This window comes from Protomyctophum parallelum, assembly GCF_964188405.1.
Source record: "Protomyctophum parallelum genome assembly, chromosome: 4".
In the NCBI taxonomy this organism is placed as follows: Eukaryota; Metazoa; Chordata; class Actinopteri; order Myctophiformes; family Myctophidae; genus Protomyctophum; species Protomyctophum parallelum.
In genome coordinates this window covers 55,066,161-55,081,418 of record NC_139700.1, presented here as the reverse complement: position 1 = coordinate 55,081,418, position 15,258 = coordinate 55,066,161, and the positions used below count along the sequence as shown (strand labels likewise).

General features: G+C 43.1%; 1 protein-coding gene across 2 annotated transcripts in view; it reads right to left on the bottom strand.

Annotated features, from left to right (window-relative positions):
- The window catches only part of nat10 (N-acetyltransferase 10), a 28,632-nt gene continuing 13,374 nt past the window's right edge, over positions 1 to 15,258 (bottom strand). For both annotated transcript variants that reach the window (XM_083762534.1, XM_083762535.1), the window contains 17 exons: positions 14,592 to 14,716; positions 14,048 to 14,198; positions 12,632 to 12,728; positions 12,300 to 12,416; positions 11,693 to 11,794; positions 11,237 to 11,311; positions 10,981 to 11,094; positions 10,696 to 10,829; positions 9,031 to 9,079; positions 8,784 to 8,880; positions 7,452 to 7,559; positions 6,342 to 6,514; positions 4,569 to 4,688; positions 4,320 to 4,418; positions 3,935 to 4,008; positions 2,223 to 2,306; positions 1 to 365 (listed from right to left, as the gene is read on the bottom strand). In XM_083762534.1, coding sequence (XP_083618660.1) covers positions 203 to 365; positions 2,223 to 2,306; positions 3,935 to 4,008; positions 4,320 to 4,418; positions 4,569 to 4,688; positions 6,342 to 6,514; positions 7,452 to 7,559; positions 8,784 to 8,880; positions 9,031 to 9,079; positions 10,696 to 10,829; positions 10,981 to 11,094; positions 11,237 to 11,311; positions 11,693 to 11,794; positions 12,300 to 12,416; positions 12,632 to 12,728; positions 14,048 to 14,198; positions 14,592 to 14,716 — 1,882 coding nt within the window. In that variant the 3' untranslated portion in view covers positions 1 to 202. The remainder of the gene's footprint in view (positions 366 to 2,222; positions 2,307 to 3,934; positions 4,009 to 4,319; positions 4,419 to 4,568; positions 4,689 to 6,341; positions 6,515 to 7,451; positions 7,560 to 8,783; positions 8,881 to 9,030; positions 9,080 to 10,695; positions 10,830 to 10,980; positions 11,095 to 11,236; positions 11,312 to 11,692; positions 11,795 to 12,299; positions 12,417 to 12,631; positions 12,729 to 14,047; positions 14,199 to 14,591; positions 14,717 to 15,258) is intronic.

Genomic DNA, 15,258 nt, shown 5'->3' with positions numbered 1-15,258 from the left:
AAAACGACTGGTTTGGGAATCGCTTACATGCAACCTGCGCTCAGCCTGTGTGTTGGTATAGATATATATATACACATAATTGGACTATTGGGACTATGGAACAACTGAACAGGAATCAAATCAATGAGTAACAAAGTATTTTTGTTCAAATAATATAACCACTGAAATAGAAAATGTATAGAATAAGATACATCTATTGTTCTCAGGACCGTCTAAATCCTCCTGGCTTCTTTCCAAATTTGCCTTTTTTGTCCTTGTTCTTGTAGTTTGGCCTTTGACCTTCCTTGTCCTTTCCTTTCCTTTTCTTTCCTCCCTGTGCTGTGACATCACTTCCCACTGCCGGAAGTGATTTCCTCTTCTTGTCACTGAGGAAGAAAGGCACAATTAATCTTATGTGTTTAATCCGCCGTATTGTAATAAATAAAAAGAAACTCTGTCTTTGCCGCGGAGATAGAGACTAGATGGTTTCGTTTTGATGACGAAACCGGAAATCGTCACATGCTGTGGGCTGCTAGGGCTTCTGGGAAATTGAGGCCAATGCAAACGAATGGGGTTCAACGCCTCATGGAGGCGGGTCTTGTGCTGCGTCTTCCGGGCGCACCAAGATGGTGGGATCGGTTCATAACAAACCGAGGGACCTTTTCTCGCCGGATTTTCACGGATCAAAAGCCCAAATAATTCAGCGTATGCTCTAAAGGTAATACAACAATCTCGGCAGCGTAGGGTATTTGATTAAAATGCGGGTTACGCGTTTAAATCAGTCAAACTGTTAATATTACAACAGCATAATTGCAAAAGTTAACACTAGAGATGTCCCGACACTGTATCGGTATAGGAAAAGTATCGGATCGGCCCTTATTTGTCATATGGGGTCATATCGGTATCGGTGAATATGCCAGTCTAACCACAGATCCGACACAGGGGCAGCTATATGGCAGGTAAATAAAATGTTGGGACATGTGGAGTTTGCTTTGGAGTTGCCCAAACTGCAAGTGCACATTTGAGTGAGGAGTCTGCTATAAACACAACACCAGATATATAGCTAGAGAGCTACAGTATAAACACAACACTGGTATCGGCTAACACAGACATTGTGGTATCGGGTCCGGATACGGAACGAAAGAAGTGCATCGGGACATCCCTAGTGAACACCCAGGGTTAAAGAAGTGCATCGGGACATCCCTAGTGAACACCCAGGGTTCCAACCCAGGTCTCCGGGTCAACCTACAGTCAATCTCAATTCGTAATCGTAATTCGTAATCTCAACGTGCTGCAACCAAGCATAAAATGACTAAAATGTTAGGGTGGAGACTAGTCCTTCCCTAACATTTTAGTCTAGTTTTTATTTGACAAAATTGTCCGTATGTAATGTAAGTTTTAGTCATTGTAGCTTAGTTCTCATTTAGTTCTTATTTAAAAAATCAACACTATTCGGTACACAGGCGTGAAAACACAGCAAACAAAAATGTGAGGGGTGAACAACGTCAGGTCAGGACAGTCTGGTTGAAACACCTGTCTTTTAATCAATTTAGACCCCAGACCAGATTCTACAAATGTCTTATAAATCCTTTCCATTTCTATGTCAGTGGTTCTCAAACTATTTCATGTCAAGGACCCCAAAAATGATGTGAAATCGGCCGCCGATCGCCATCTGAAAATATGTTATTCAAGGAAGGGATCTGCTATTATTCAATAGCTAAAGTTAAAAAGAATAATGAGAAGACAAAAGTGCATTTAATCAAACACTCCATTAATGGCCCAGCCCTCATTTGTACATCCACGGGTTCAAACCCCGAGCCCCGACGGCCTTTGCCGCGTGTCACTCCCCATCTCTCTCCCCCTTTCCTGTCCGTCTACTTACTGTTCGCTATTTTCAAAAATAGCAGATCTACACGCTCATAGTGCACCACCTACGAGCTTGTAGGTCTGCTATTTTTGAAAATTCGTGAAAATGTGCCTGAAATCTTTGAATACTGTATATATTCTTTCAGAGCGAGTTGTTAACTCAAATCTTTGCTTCTGAGGGGTCTCTGGAACAACATGTTTTCAGATGGGGGTCGGTGGCCAAATACATCTAGTTTTGGGGGTCTTTGACATGAAAATGTTTGAAAACGACTGACACAGAAACATGGGGGTTTTCAGAAAACTGTCAGGAATTAGAAGGCATTTGTAGAATCGTCCTCAGGTCAAAATGGGCTAAAGAAAATGAAGTTGGTTGGTACCTCTTTATGCTGACGACAGCCGTGGCTCCTGCTCCGTGCTTCAAGGCCTGGTTCCACTCCTCCTCATCACCACGGATCTTGTACCTGAGATTAAAAAATACACACATACATAAACAAGCATTACAACTACCAAATAACCTTCTCCTGTTTGTCAATCTTTGAGTGGTGCAACCAACTCCCTTACGGAGCTATGCGTGTGGCTGGCCAGTGTTGTTTTCGTCGACTAAAACTAAGACGAAAAATGTTCGTCGACTACCTTTTTCCACTGACAAAACAGAAAAAAAAAGAATAGAAACTAAATGAAAACTAAGCTATGACGACTAAAACTAAGACTAAATATACTGACAATTCCGTCGACTAGACTAAAATGTTAGGAAGGGACTAGTGACAAGAGATTCAGTGTAAGTCATTTTACACTTGGTTGCATGCTGAAAATAGCTGATCTACAAGCTCGCGACGCGTTGTGAGCTTGTAGATCGGCTATTTTCAGCAAGTGTAAAAACACTCATTACGACGGCATCAAGACCCGCCAAAATACATTTTAGTCGACTAAATCAACTGTAGATTTAGTCGGCTAAAATCTTATGACATTTAGTCGACTAATACTAGACTAACACCAAGACATTCCAGGTGACTAAAATGTGACTAAAACGACTAAAAAGTTTCAATCCAAAGACTATGACTAGACTAAAATAGAAATCTGCTGCCAAAAACAACACTGTGGCTGGCTGGGTGTCTGGGTATGAGCACGGAAATAGCATGGTTGTTGTTGTGGGGTAACTGTCATCTCTCTAACGTTTCGGACGAGGGGCGTAAATGTTCCATTACTACATTGCTGATGTAAAACTGATCTCTCTTTAGGAGCGTTAATATTCTAAACGAGGTGCATGATGAAGTCAGACATTAGGACAGAGCATCAGCGTTATGATCAATCTGATGATCATGATGAAGTCAGACATTAGGACAGAGCATCAGCGTTATGATCAATCTGATGATCATGATGAAGTCAGACATTAAGACAGAGCATCAGCGTTATGATCAATCTGATGATCATGATGAAGTCAGACATTAGGACAGAGCATCAGCGTTATGATCAATCTGATGATCATGATGAAGTCAGACATTAGGACAGAGCATCAGCGTTATGATCAATCTGATGATCATGATGAAGTCAGACATTAGGACAGAGCATCAGCGTTATGATCAATCTGATGATCATGATGAAGTCAGACATTAAGACAGAGCATCAGTGTTATGATCAATCTGATGATCATGATGAAGTCAGACATTAGGACAGAGCATCAGCGTTATGATCAATCTGCGTGGAGGCAGCGTAGATTGAGTGGTGCTAGCTGTGTGTGTATGTATGCATACGTACGTGTATGTATGTGTACGTATATGTGTATGTATGTATGTATGTACAGTAGGTGTCTGTGCTGCAACATCTAAAGTGGCCAGTAGAGCACACACAGTACAGTACAGTACAGTACAGTACAGTACAGTACAGTACAGTACAGTACAGTACAGTACAGTACAGTACAGTACAGTACAGTACAGTACAGTACAGTACAGTACAGTACAGTACAGTACCCTATTAGAACCCAATAGATCCAATTGGAACCCAGTAGAAAGTCAATAGAACCCATTATAAGTCAACATATCGGGTGCAGTACCCCAATAGAACCCATTAGAACCCATTCCTCCATACTCACTGATCCAGGTCCAACTCTTTCACTTTCTCTACATCCTGCTTGTGCTTCTCATCAAACTCCTTTGCGGCTTCATTCTGACGAGGAAAAGTCATATTATTACGTTAGTAATCATTTCTCAAAGAACAAACACAAGGTACAGTATGTGTATTAATCCATTCTGGACGGGAACCCCTTTTGGTGTTAGCATTATTTTATGCTTTAGCTATTTCTGTTAAATCGAAGAACGACTGACGTAGAAACATGGCTTTTTCAGAAAACTGTCAGGATTTAGAAGAGATTTTTAGAATCGTTCCCAGGTCAAAATGGGTTAAGTATTGCTGGAAAAAAAGGAAGGTTAACTAGTTACATTGTATTTGAAAAGAGAGAGGTTAAGGAAGGTGCGTACCAGATCATCACTGAGGCTTCGGACGGTGGGCTCCATGCTGACGTCTTTACTAGACACCATGTCAGCCTCGATGGCTTGTTCTTGGATGCGGGTGAAGATCTACAAAAACACATTTTGAACGGAAAACAGTTTAATAAGACTAACAGACCCCATTGTGGATTGTATTATTGTCTTTCTTACATATCATTTGTCTTTTCATGTTTGCAAAGAAAAAGAAGATAATGACGATAATAATAAGTCACAGTTCACCTGCACACATTTCCGAATGAGGCGATTGAAGAGCCCCATGAGCTGAGAGCTGGGAAGCTCGATCTCCTTCTCCAGAGTGTCCACTGACTTGTGCTGCAGACCCACTCCCAGCAGCAAGGCCTGGCATGATGGGGAAACAACACATGCCAAGTTAAAATTCATTTTTTGGATAATCCTCCCTACTATAGAGCAGGGGTCTGCGACCTTTTTAAATGAAGTGTCATGTTTTTATTTTCTAGATCGTCAGTGTGCCATATCAACATTAATTAATTTTAATGACACCACGTGAAAAATTCCAACAAATTTTGCTTGTCCACAAATAAAGTTTTTCCTTCTTTTTAAATATTTTCTTTCACGTTGTTATAATGATCATTAGAGTCAGGGCAATAACAGAGTTCAGTTTTAATGAATGTAGAATGCAGGATGTAATTTGCACACTAATGTGAGGGACTTCAATTATTTGACTGCATTTCTTAAAATAGTTTATTTAAAACCTCACACACTTGCCAGTGTGCCAGTGATCACCCTCCTTTGTGCCAATGTTGGCACTGGTGCCTAAGGTTGCCTACCCCTGCTATAGAGTGTGCTGACCATATAAGGAGTTCATCCCTGTCTCCAGTGAGCCACTGGGGTATAAAAAAAAACAACCCTTGTTTCGGTTTTGGTGGCAGGTGAGAAAGACTTCATCCAATCAGGATGAGAGGGGCCTTCCTCCAATCATGATCAAGTGGGGGCAGGCCTTGGTGCAGGTGCTGTTGGCTTGTTGCACTCCCCCCCCCCCACTGTAGAGCGTGTGCATGTGCACATCTTGTTAGGGTGTTCCAAATCACTGAATGCCCCTTTAACCCATTCTGTGCGGGAACCCCTTTTGGTGTTTTAACCCATTCTGACCTGAGATCAGATTCATACGAGGTTTCCACTGGACACACGCTGGTCTGACGAACCCATTCTGACCTGAGATCAGATTCTAAAAATGTCAGTCGTTCTTCGATTTAAAAAAAAAATAGCAGACCTACAAGCTCGTATCGCGCCACTCGGTGGCGCGATATGAGCTTGTAGATCTGCTATTTTTCAATAGCTAAAGCACGACATGATGCCAACACCAAAATGGGTGCCCGGTCAGAATGGGTTAAGCATACTTAATCTACAAGCTCGTAGCACGGCACTCTGTGCCGAGCTACGAGCTTGTAGATCTGCTTTTCTTTTTTAATCGTGAACATGTGGCGCAATTGGAGTTTGGTTCCATTTGTACACTTTGGTTCCATTTGTACACTCTCTGAGTTACAGGCCCATAAGGGTCCACAGGGGTGGCGTATTTAACTCAAATCTTTGCTTCGGGGAGTCCCTGGAACAACATATTTTCAGATGGGGGTCCGTGGCCAAATACAGATAATTCTGGGGGTCCTTGACATGAAAAAGCTTGAGCACCACTGAGAACCTTTCAGAAAACAGTTTTTCTGGATTAACCCATTCTGACCGGGCACCCATTTTGGTGTTGGCATCATGTCGTGCTTTAGCTATTGAAAAATAGCAGATCTACAAGCTCATATCGCGCCACCGAGTGGCGCGATACGAGCTTGTAGGTCTGCTATTTTTTGAAAAATCGAAGAACGACTGACATTTTTAGAATCTGATCTCAGGTCAGAATGGGTTCATCAGGCCAGTGTGTGTCCAGTGGAAACCTCGTATGAATCTGATCTCAGGTCAGAATGGGTTAATTAGACATTTTGTAGAATCTGGTCTCAGGTGGCGTCAAACAAAGAGGAGACTCACACACTGCGCTGCGGACAGGGAGACGTCTCCCAGCTGTCGGAGGAAGACGAGGCGCGCGGCGGCGGGGATGAGGTCCATGATCAGGTGGTAGTCCACCATGCTCCGGGAGTACAGCTCCAGGCGCTTCAGGTCGTACGGGCTGAACTGGGCCAGGAGCTCCGAGCTGCTGAGAGCTGAGGGGACGGAAGCATGGGTCAGAAGAAGAACCGCATGGGTCATTTGGACAGCATATTCAATGAGCCTTTTGAATGCAATTTCATTTAGTTTTAGTCAGTCTTGACTAAAAATAATGTTCGTCGACTACCTTTTTTCCACTGACGAAAACTAAATGGAAACTAAGACTAAATAATACTGACAATTTTGTCAACAAATACAAACTAGACTAAAATGTTAGGAAGGGACTATAGTGGACAAGAGATCCAGTATAAGTCATTTTACACTTGGCTGCATGCTGACATGCTGACAAGCTCACAACGCGTCGCGCTGCGACGCGTTGTGAGCTTGTAGATCGGCTATTTTCAGCAAGTGTAAAATCAGTCATTACGACGGCATCAAGGCCCGCCCAAAATACATTTTAGTCGACTAAATCAACTGCAGACTTAGTCGACTAAAACTAGACTAAACACTAAAACATTCCAGGTGACTAAATGAAAACTATTGAAGAGACTGACTAAAGCTAAAATCAAAATTTCCTGCCAAAAATAACACTGAAACAACTCTGAAATGCTTTAGTGTTTATTAGGTCAATGATATAGTATTTGGGTACGTCGTTGTTTGTGAATGATTCTCCCATGTGCCATATGTCCAGAATTCAGATCCTTCATGTCACATTAATCTCACTTCTCCCCCAGCCGATGGATAAGTGTTTTTTCCCCGTTTGCCCCAGAACCTTCCTTTTATCTGTCCCCTCGGTGGAAAACATGTTTTCATCCATCCGGCCTTGGGTGGTAAAGTACTCATACGTATTGCAGAATGTGTGTGTGTGTGTGTGTGTGTGTGTGTGTGTGTGTGTGTGTGTGTGTGTGTGTGTGTGTGTGTGTGTGTGTGTGTGTGTGTGTGTGTGTGTGTGTGTGTGTGTGTGTGCGTGCGAGGGCGTGCTTGCTTGCTTACTGGTGCTCTCCTCCTTGGTGTTGCGGTTCTGAAGGAGGTTCAGGGCCAGGCTGGGACTGAAGCTGCTGAACTGGTAGGACAGCAGAGACAGGAACCGCCGACGGAAGTCTGGAGGGAGGAGGAGAAATGAAAACCATGTAACGGCTCCTCTGTTAACTCCACTATATATATACAACCATGTCGTGTAACTCAACTGCACCACCTAGTGACTATAGTTAGTCATTGTTAAAATCGGTTGGTCTTTCTGTTTTTCAATGGGCACACAGAATAACTCTCCCTACTTCCTTCACAGGTAAAATAAAATGACCCGTAAGGGTCCATTTAGTTCCAGTTGTACACTCTCAGAGTTACAGACCCATACAGGGCCATATGGAACCCATTGGGACTGGTGTAGCAGAGTGTTTCCAAACATGCACAATAGCAGCACCTCAGACTCTGTTTGACCGGAATGGAACAGAGCCTTCATTAGTATCATTGGCAACACCTGTGAAGCAGTGTTGTTTTAGTCGACTAATACTAAGACAAAAAATGTTCGTCGACTACCTTTTTTCACTGACGAAAACTAAATAGAAACTAAATTAAAACTAAAACAAAAATTAAGACAAAATGTATTGACAATTTCGTCAACAAATATAAACTAGACTAAAATGTTAGGAAGGGACTAGTGTAAGTCATTCTACACTCTGGTTGCATGCTGAAAATAGCCGATCTACAAGCTCACAACTCGTCGAAGCGCGACACGTTGTGAGCTTGTAGATCGGCTAAAATCAGTAAAATCAGTCAACATTACGACGGCATCAAGGCCCGCCAAAATACATTTTTGTCGACTAAATCAACTGTAGATTTAGTCGACTAAAATTGCATGACATTTAGTCGACTAAAACTAGACAAAGACTAAAACATTAAATATGCACAATGTGATTTTGAATGTGAGGTATTTAGTTTTATTTTACAGACACATTTTAAGCTTGGACAAATGTGGAAGCAACCTAGCCCATTCTGGACGGGAACCACTGTTGGTGTTTTAAGCATTTTGTTATACTTTAGCTATTTTTGAAGAATCGTGAAAATGTGGCACAAATCTTTGAATATATATTCTTTCAGAGAACGTTTTTAACTCAAATCTTTGCTTCTGGGAGGTCCCTGGAACAACATATTTTCAGATGGGGGCCGGCGACCAAATACATATTTTGGGTCCTTGAAATGAAATATTGAGAACGAAATAGAAAATTGTCATAATTTAGAAGACATTTGTAGAATGGTCCTCAGGTCTATATGGGTTAAGCCAGCGTGGACACATCCAATGTGGAAGCAACCTAGAAGAGAGCTCACCTTTCCAGAAGGCAGACAGCCACTGGCCTTCCTCCGACCCCTGAGACGTGTTCAACTCTTTCAGCATCACACACGAGTGTTCCCCCGTCAGGTCATTCTGCACGCGCGCACACACACACACACACACACACACACAGTAAATCACATCAATACACAATGCAACACATCATCAATAAATAATGTAAAAACAAAACAAAAGAAAAAACGAAAGAAAACCGTTCATGAAGACAAGCCATGTTCCACTTACTGGTGTCTGTCTCAAATAGACGGGGGTGAAGCCAGCCCTTTTCCAGAACCTGCCATGTTGCACAAAAATAGATTGTTAAGGAGATATCAGTAATAAATAAATATAAGATCTTGTAATGATCACTTCACATCCAGAGACATTATTAACCACGTATTTCATCCTGGCTATACTATTTTGGGCATGTCTTTTATATCATGTCAAACAATATGCTGTGAGCTTGTAGATCAGCTAAAGTGTTAATTCACTGCCACTGTACATGATTACGTTGGTTCCAAAGAAATGTGTAAAATATTATTTTTTCAGCTGGGAAACGCAATTCAGGCATCTGAACATAATGTTATCAACCGACACAAATCATGATTAGAAGTTACAAAGCAGTAATTTAATTCATAATTTAGTTTTTGTTTACACCATGTTTGGCCGATCCATATGTAGTAGGGTCATTAGGATCAGCTGAAAAGGGGCCTTCGCCCGTATAACCCATTTAGACCTCTACAACGATTCTACAACTGCCTTCTAAAAAGAGAAAACCCTATGTTTCTGTCAGTGGTACTCAAACTAAGGACCCCCAATATCATATGTAATTGGCTGCTGACCCCCATCTGAAAATATGTTGTTCCAGGGACCTTCCAGAAGCAAAGATTTGAGCAAAACATTTCCGCTCTGAAAGAATATATATTCAAAGATTTGCCACACATTTTAAAGATTTTTCAAAAATAGCAGAATCGAGAATCGAGAATCGTAGTGCGGCACTCGGTGCCGCCCTATGAGCTTGTAGATCTTCTATTTTTCAAAAGCTAAAAGTATAACATAATGCTTAAAACACCAAAGGGGTTCCCGCCCAGAATGGGTTAAAGTGTCGCTTCGCCTCTCGAACCGCCCTACGCTGTCGGCGAGGCCGACGGGGCAGATCCCACGCCAGAACGTGATACTTTACTCCAGTGGTTCCCAAACTTTTTCATGTCAAGGACCCCCAAATTGACACCAATTAGCCCCGCGGCGCGGACCCCCATTTGAAAAGACATGCCAGGGGGGGGTCCCTGGCATGTAAGAGAAGAGAGAAGAGAAGAGAAGAGAAGAGAAGAGAAGAGAAGAGAAGAGAAGAGAAGAGAAGAGAAGAGAAGAGAAGAGAAGAGAAGAGAAGAGAAGAGAAGATTTTTACGGCTCCAACACTGATTCTCAGCCCGTTTAATTTCAAGGACCCCCAGTTTGACATGCATTAGTCTACGGACCCCCATTATTTAATGGCATTTCTATCTCTGGGACCCCCAATTTATATTGTAAAATCAATGTTAATTTAACTCTGAGAGTGTACAAATGGACCCGTAAGGGTCCATTTAACTCTCTGAGTTAAGGCTCATTCATAGTCTGGATTTTCGGCGGTAAGGTGACCACCGGAGCTGAAATAACATTGAGCGATGGTGAGTAAAAACAGAGAGAAGGCCTGGGGCGGTGGTTTGCTCTTCACCGTGGCTCGTGACGCCATGTTGTAGTTCGGTGGTCACCTAACCACCGGAAATCCAGACTATGAACAACGCTTTACAGGCCCATAAGGGTCCATTTGGTTCCAAACTATCATTTAGCTGGGGAGTGAAGACCCCCTGGAACTCCCTCAGGTACCCCTGGGGGGAACCACTGCTTTCCTCCACAGGGGAAGACACTCACTTGAGCAGCTGCGAGGTGAGGCCGTAGGACACTCCCAGGTAGTCCAGTCTCTCTGCTCGTCTCTCGCTCAGCTTCAGCAGCAGAGGGGGCAGTTCTTTCCTGGGAGCCACCACCTCTTCCAGGAGACTGACCGCCTGACGGGGGAGGAAACACGTACCATGCATCACTTAACGTCTGGCAAGCAGCACTACCCGTACTACCCAGACCCTTTGTTTTTACCTGCGCGACACAGAGTGAAGCGAATGAAGCAACTGGAAAGAAAATGCACATAAACATGGTGGTTACCTCACTGCTCACGGTGGTGATCCCACTGTTGGCGTGAGCGTTCTCGTCCTCCGTGGGGAACCTGCCCTCATAGTACATCTGCAGCGCCTGGAGAGCTCTGGAGCCGTAACCCATCTGTTGGTCCAGGTTCCACACCGTTAACATACATGAAATTCTGCCATAAGCACTGAGGACACACACACAAACACAACACACACCCACAACATACACCACACACACACACCACATACACCACACACACACACACACAGCTTACCCCCTGGTAGTCAGGGTTGACAGCGATTCGGACCACTCTCGCTCCAGACAGACCAGCAAACTCGGGGTCTTGGAACTGCAGACAGAGAGAGAGGGGTGGGGGTTACAATGTGAGGAGTGACATGGAGACTCAACACAGTGTCGGTTATCTAAAGTAATCCTGGGCGCTACACTCCCTCTGCCAACCTGGGGAGAGCAACGGACTGACCTCATGCTTCCTTCACGGCATGAGGAGTCCAAGTTGCTTCTTTTCACCTGACAGGGGGGAGTGTCCGCGGTTGGTCGTAGTGTGTGGAAGGAACACGTTATTCCAACCAGTTCCTTTCCCCTCCATCAGGCGCCCCGGCTGGCCAGGGGGAGGCAGTTTAGAGACCAGGATTACTGCATGTTTGTTGCGAGCGTACCTACCCTAGGGGACACGGGGAGAACATGCAAACTCCACACAGAAGGCGAGTACCTGTTCTGATATGGTCCAGGGGATGAGGTCACCAGAAGCCTTCTTTCCTCTAGACAGACTGTTGAGGATGGACTGACGAGAGATTTCACCCTCAAGACAAACCTGACAAGAACAAAAAAAAAGAAAGGAACAATTCACTACCTCCCGATTCGATACGATCTCGATACCCAGGGTGCCGATTCCATTTATATTGCGATTCTTAATTGTATTACGGTTAGATTCTGAGATTTATTGTGATTTTGCCCTCAGGTTACTTTACTTTTTTTATACTAGAAGTTGAATCATACACTTCAAAATAAAAAATAACTAACCTAAAATAAAATAAAATAAATCACGATTCAAACTTCAGGATTCGATTTTTAAATCATGCCATTAAAAATTGCGATATTTAAGTGAATTGAATGCTTTGCCTACCCCTACAAAATGTGACACATTGTGAGCTTGCCTTGTATATTATTGAAAAAACAAATAAAAATGTTCACTTATAATAACACTTCTAGTCATTTTTACTAGTTGACTAGTTTACTAGTCGACTAGTTGTTTAACTACCTATTATGTAAAACACACACACACACACACACACACACACACAGACAGAGCATATTACCTGCACCACCGCCAGCACCTCTGGCAGGGAGTTCTGTGTGGGGGGCACGGGGGGCAGCAGACAGAACAGGTGGTGGGCCGGGGCGTCCGACAGCATCTGGAGGTCGTTGGGGGAATTCTGGAAGCAGAGAGAGCACATTATGCGGTCAGACAGACAGGCAGACAGACAGGCAGACAGACAGGCAGACAGACAGGCAGACAGACAACCATTACCTTCAAGGTGTAGTTGGACATCATATAAATTTGTTGCAGCTTTCCAGACCGTATCATTTATAAATAACACACATATAATGTGGTCATTTCATTTCACTGATGTGTGTGACGTGATCTCACCTTGTAGTGTGAAGCTACGTAGAGAGCCATCAGCCTCTGCAGGAAGGCCTCGGATGCTTTGTGATAACAGAAGAGTGTGTCTCTGTTCACGTAGTATCTGTGGAGCTGCTGTTAAGGCCGACAAACACCACAACTAGACACACACACACACACACACACCTAATGCCCAATACAACGGGTGCAAATTGCAAAACAAACATATTGGAGGATAAAGATCTGCACACCAAATAACTAATATAGTGGTTGCAAAGGGTATAAATTGTCCCGTGGTGGAAGTTCTGGTCTGGTTATGGATCTATTTGTTCTGTCCAGTATCACTACGCCAGCAGCACCAGCAGCACAAATAAATAGTTCCACGTCACAGAGGGGTCAAAGTTGATAATGATAAATACATGAAACCTGACAGCATAAGTTCCTTAGTGGACGTGTAAGAAATCAGCAAGATTTGGCTTTTGGTGACTAGTTTCTGATTTTTGGCGTGGTGTTAGGTATGGGTATTAGCCTAGGTTTTCAAAAAGCTGTGCAAACTGTTTGTGTTTGCACAGACTAAAATATTGGATACGTATAGGAATGGTTGAAAACCAAAATAATTGATAAAAGAGATTTTTCAATGGATTCTGTTACTATTGGGTGTGCTAAGATTTTAGGAACGAACGAACGAACAACCAGAAAGGCATCGTTTTCAAGATGGCATCCACGGTGACTAAAATGAGCTAAAATGCCTATAAACTGGGATTTGTGTAAAATAATCATAATAATTATGCACTTCGTAACTACTCTTAGAATATTACATCCATCACTCATAAGAAAACAGTTGATGCTGGTGGCCATTTTGAAAAATGGCTGCTATGGGCGCCATGTTGTAAATTCAAGATGGGTCCACATCCAAATCTTTTTAGAATGCCTTTGGCTATAAGTGTACCAACTTTCATGCTTTTATCACAAACTGAACGATTCATTCATATAATGGAGCTAAGCTGCTGTACTACTTACTACATGGTGTTAGGTATGGGCATAAGGTTTTCAAACCAGTGCAGCAGGTAGGTAGTGAAGGATAACTAACTACCGGTAGATAACTAACTAGTGCATCAGGTAGGTAGTGAAGGATAACTAACTAGTGCATCAGGTAGGTAGTGAAGGATAAGTAACTAGTGCATCAGGTAGGTAGTGAAGGATAACTAACTAGTGCATCAGGTAGGTAGTGAAGGATAAGTAACTAGTGCATCAGGTAGGTAGTGAAGGATAACTAACTAGTGCATCAGGTAGGTAGTGAAGGATAAGTAACTAGTGCATCAGGTAGGTAGTGAAGGATAACTAACTAGTGCATCAGGTAGGTAGTGAAGGATAAGTAACTAGTGCATCAGGTAGGTAGTGAAGGATAAGTAACTAGTGCATCAGGTAGGTAGTGAAGGATACAGCTCACAGGTCTGAGGCAGCGGACATCCTGAGATGAGCCTGGGGATGTTCATACAGTCCAGACAGAGCAGCTCGTTGAGCCACTTCTCCACGGGGTCTCCCATGGCGTAACGGATGGACTCGTGCAGCGTCACCTCGTGGAGAGAACGAGCTGGGAAGTGAATAAAAGACATGGTCATGCGTCATGTCTGCCTAATACACACAATCTAACGATTGATGGGTACATATGTCTTCTACATCCTGACAGTTTTCTGAAAAAGCTATGTTTCTATGTCAGTCGTTCTTCGATTTTTCAAAAATAGCAGACCTACAAGCTCCTAGCGGTGGCGCGCTATGAGCTTGTAGATCTGCTATTTTTCAATAGCTAAAGCATAACATAATGCTAACACCAACAAAAAAACAGCACAATCGAGAAAACGGCAAAACGGCACAATCGAGAAAACGGCAAAACGGCACAATCGAGAAAACGGCAAAACGGAAATTTGTAGATGTAAATGTAAATCTAGAAGGCATTTTTTGGGACTGGGTCTAAACGGTGACCTACCGGCGCAGAGCCTGGCTGTGTTGGTGTTCCTGTTCTCTGCAGAGAGGTTCTGTTGGCTGTCGGCACTCTGCTGTCTCAGCTGCTGGATCAGCTTGAGGGAGAGAGAGCGTCCCGTTCCTTCATACCTGGACGGAACCATTAGACAGCACGGTTCAGGCACCACAACGCACGCACACCATGCTAACAGCTAGCACACCATGCTAACAGCATGCACACCATTCTAACAGCTAGCACACCATTCTAACAGCTAGCATAGACCAGTGGTTCTAATTCTAAAACAGTTTTATGAAGCAGTGGACCCACACTAGGGCTTTCACTTTACTAGTTGACTAGTTTACTAGATGTTTAACTACCTATTATGTAAAAAATGATAATAATAATTAATTATATAAAAAAATGATTAAAACATTTAAAAACTGTGTACATTGGTGACTGTAATCTAGCTGATCTTGAGGCCTACAAAAGCGGGGGAAACTCCCCACCCCCCCCTTTTTTCTCTCTTATCAACTAGTCAACTAGTACCAGCAAGGTCAACTAGTGGATTTACTAGTCGACTAGTAAATCCCCCATTGAAAAGTTGCGGTGCCAGGGAAACCCATATAAAATGAGATGTTTGTTGTTAGATTAGATAGAGTAGAGAAACGAGGTCTTCAGCTGTCTGCACTGT